Source organism: Bidens hawaiensis, unplaced genomic scaffold, assembly GCF_021521415.1.
Source record: "Bidens hawaiensis isolate Kalapana, Puna unplaced genomic scaffold, B.hawaiensis_p1.1 tig00016131_1, whole genome shotgun sequence".
Lineage (NCBI taxonomy): Eukaryota > Viridiplantae > Streptophyta > Magnoliopsida > Asterales > Asteraceae > Bidens > Bidens hawaiensis.
The window spans coordinates 365,313-369,107 of record NW_027492470.1 but is presented as its reverse complement, the minus strand read 5'-3'; the positions used below and the strand labels follow the sequence as shown (position 1 = coordinate 369,107).

Genomic DNA, 3,795 nt, shown 5'->3' with positions numbered 1-3,795 from the left:
ATTACAAGGCTTGAATGCTGATGAGTTACTGTTCCCGTCTCTTTTCTATTTATTTAGTTATCCCAATTGGTTATTAGAACAACAAAATTCCTTGGCAGTGCCTGAATCTCTCTATCACGTTCGTCTTCGATTCCAGGTAATCCCGATTTGTCTTGTTTATATTCATTCCATTCAGTTTTTAAATTGCATAATCAACAAAGGTTTAAGGCTCACGGTGCAAGTTGATTTCAACCTGAACCTGCTACTATCTCAATGCTACATTATCCAGGTATGTTCTGTATAGTATTGAAGCTTAGCTGAATTATTATAGGGAAGGAAGGAGGATCCTGCTGAATGTGAGGTCGACATAATAGATGGCACACATTGGGGCCAACAGGTTAGTTACTCATCAGATATTATTTATGTTTGTGTTAATGTTTCTATCTTATTTTCTTGTTAAAATTCTTACCTTTAATATAATAACTATCTTTTTGCACTTGTTGCAGGTCTTTCTTTTGCATACATCTACTTGTATAAACAAAGACTCACACAAATAGCTTTAGACTTCACACAAATTTCTCTTTGAGGTATTCTTGATAAAATAGGAACAAATATAAAAGAAAACAAATTAAATGCGAAATTTTTGTATGTTATTTTTATAATCTTTAATGTGTGGATTTTTGTTTTAAAACTGATTATCTAAGTATTTGATAATCGGTTTTATTCCGGTTGTTAAAGCAAAATTAGTTATTTACCCTTTTTAAACCCTTATTTGAAAATATATTTTATCATTTCACCATAAGTCCAACATTGAAAGTTTAAATGCTAAATCTTATTGTTCATTAAACGTATTTACATTTTTGTGTTTTTTTTATTTTGGTGGTTTAAGATACTTCCCCAGTTCCGGCGAGTCGTATGCTGGAGTTTACGTCCCTACATTATCTTTCGAAGTGGTGCGAGGTAAACCATCTCTTATTAAGTCTGACGTAACACAAGTTTGAGAAAATTGAAGCCCACTCTAAACTTTAAGGTAGAATGATTATCTGACTGTTACAAGTTCAAACAATAGAAGCACGTGTATATAATATTATGCGCCTTAGCTTTAACTTACGAAAATATAGGGATGCATGGTCGGAAATGGAATTGTGGATGAGACGTTTGATGGCAATGCACTTGTTCCGTTTGTACACGGGATGGGCCTCATTCTTGAAGATCTATATCAGGTAAACTTTGACTTTTGAGGTCAAATCTGTTACTTTCCAGTTTCAACATTCCATATTAGTATATTTACAATTTTGTCATCCATGTTTTCCTTTGGTAAAAAAATGGTTTGGAAATAATTAAACAATATAGTTCCAAATAAAGTTGTATAATTTTTGTATCAGATTTGGAAGACTTAAAAAGTCACATAGTATATACTCAACCTCTCTGGTCGTTTAACTTAATCTGTTACTTTTCAAGTTAAAACATTTTCATATCAGTATTGTTACAAAAGGTCCATAGAGAGTCGTATGATTTTTGTATCACATTTTAAGTTAAGAATGGGCCCGTTTGACTTAAAAAGTCAAACACTATATATTTCCTCTCTGTTGGATTATCTTTAAAGGTTAAATCTTTTATTTTCAAGATTCTAATTCATAGGTAAAATCTGACAAATTGTTAGTTGTAACATCCACAGTGATCTTTGTATTATAATGTTATAAAATTTGATATGGTTAGGAAATTGTTGCACGTTGGAACTTTGACTTACGAAGTCAAATATATTAAAAATTTTATCTTTTAAGTTTCTAATTTTAAAATGCTTTCCTTATAAGTTTCAAATCCATGATAATCTTTGTAAATTTTTTTCATAAAGCTTAAAATAGTACAGACTTGAGGATTTTCATTCGTTTCACTTAAAAAGTCAAATTGCATCTTTATGAACAGAAGTTGACAATATCCTTGCATATATATATATATATATATATATATATATATTATAATTCAGACCATTGATGGTGTAAACATATAGAACATTTTGGAACCCTATTATTATGGTGATAGTTCAAGTGATATTAAACTTGCAAATTCAAAGTTGCTTGCTAGCTTCAGGAAATTGGGTGAGACCGAACGACCCCTTCCGGTTGGAACCAGAATGTTTGGGGGACCTGGCCTTTTCGGGCCCCAGTTAAGCCTGGTTGCGTGCCTTCTTGGCCCGAGCTTCTCAACAGTGCAAAAAGCGTCCGATGTATTGTGAGTCTTCTTATTTTGATTATGTTATTGATAACGGGTCAAGCAGTTTAAAGGTCGTTGAAACTATATTCAAGCATGCAAATTAATAATATGAATATCGTATATTCGTTTTCAAATTATGTCAATCTTGATTTGTATTTTATTGATAACAGGTCAAACAGTTAAAGGTTGTTGAAACTATACTCAAGCACCTTAAAAAAGGTAATATTAATATCTTCTTTTTTGTTTTTTGTTTTTTTTTTTAAATTGTGTCAATCTTGCTTGTATATTATTTATAGCGGGTCAAACGTGTCAAACAATTTAAATGTCGTTGAAACACACTATACTCAAGCACATAAATAAAAATTAATAATAATATTATTTTTGTTTTCTTAAAAGTATTGTCAATCTTGATTTTATTTTATTGATGATGGGGTTAAACGGGTCAAACAGTTTGTGATTTTATTTTATTGATAATGGGTCAAACGGGACAAACTATTCAAAGGTCGTTGACATCACTCTTATGTAACATCCTAAAATTTTAATGTTGAATAAAGGAAGTTATGTTTAGTGATTTCGCGTGATTAATTAATATCGGGTAAGGAGCGGACAATGGACTTGGATTAATTGAGATGGGTTAAACGAGAATGGGCCTTAGATCTATGGGATTTCAGGGATATAAATATCCCCTAAACCCAAAAATATCTTCCATTTCCACCTATTCCAAACACACTCCAAAAACACAATACACCACAACTTCGCCGGCGGCCGGAACCGGGCAGATCCGAGGAGAGGAACGGGCAGATCCGAGAGAGAGAGAGAGCGATTAATTGTGTTAACAAGTTAAACGAGATCCAAACAAGCTCAAAAAGGTATGATTCTTGATCTTTGAAGTTTAAAGATCTAAGTTTTATATTGTAGATACGACCGAAAATGGTCGGGAACGTAGTGGGTGATGTCGAACCATAGCAAGGGTGTTAAAATCGCCCAAAAATGCTGGACAGAAACCGAACAGCGACTGATCTGGGCAACTTCGCCTTCAAAGCGATGAACTTCGCCTGCAAGCTAAGTTCGCCTGATGAACTTCGCCTGCAAGCTAAGTTCGCCTGATGGCAACTTCGCTGTAAAGTTAAGTTCGCCTAACTGGTAACTTCGCCTGAGGCCAAGTTCGCCTGATGACAACTTCGCCTGAAGCCAAGTTCGCCTGCTGGCAACTTCGCCGTAAAGCTAAGTTCGCCTAGCTGGTAACTTCGCCTAAAGCTAAGTTCGCCTAAGGTTTAACTTCGCCTGCAAGCTAAGTTCGCCTGATGGCAACTTCGCTGTAAATCTAAGTTCGCCTAGCTGGTAACTTCGCCTAAAGCTAAGTTCGCCTAAAGTTTAACTTCGCCTAAAGCCGAGTTCGATTAGGAAATAAATTAAAAGCGATAAGTAAAAGTAAGCTAATACTAGGCCACCAGATTAGATCAGGCGAGTATTGATACGTGTAACTTGTACAGTCAGCCGAGCTCAGTTAAAGAAGGGATTTACAGCTATCAGAAGAAAGAAGCAGAGTTCAGGTGAGTTTATAGCCCCATTCCTTGTTATGTTTTCGGGGCTGTGTGCATA

At 34.7% G+C, this 3,795-nt stretch overlaps 1 protein-coding gene across 1 annotated transcript; it reads left to right on the top strand.

Annotated features, from left to right (window-relative positions):
* The first annotated feature begins 353 nt into the window (after positions 1 to 353).
* Positions 354 to 2,215, top strand: LOC143550725 (serine carboxypeptidase 1-like). The gene is made up of 4 exons (XM_077041325.1): positions 354 to 376; positions 869 to 965; positions 1,101 to 1,202; positions 1,991 to 2,215. Exons 1-4 carry the CDS (start codon positions 354 to 356, stop codon positions 2,213 to 2,215), a joined length of 447 nt encoding a protein of 148 aa, XP_076897440.1.
* The last annotated feature ends 1,580 nt before the right edge of the window (positions 2,216 to 3,795 follow it).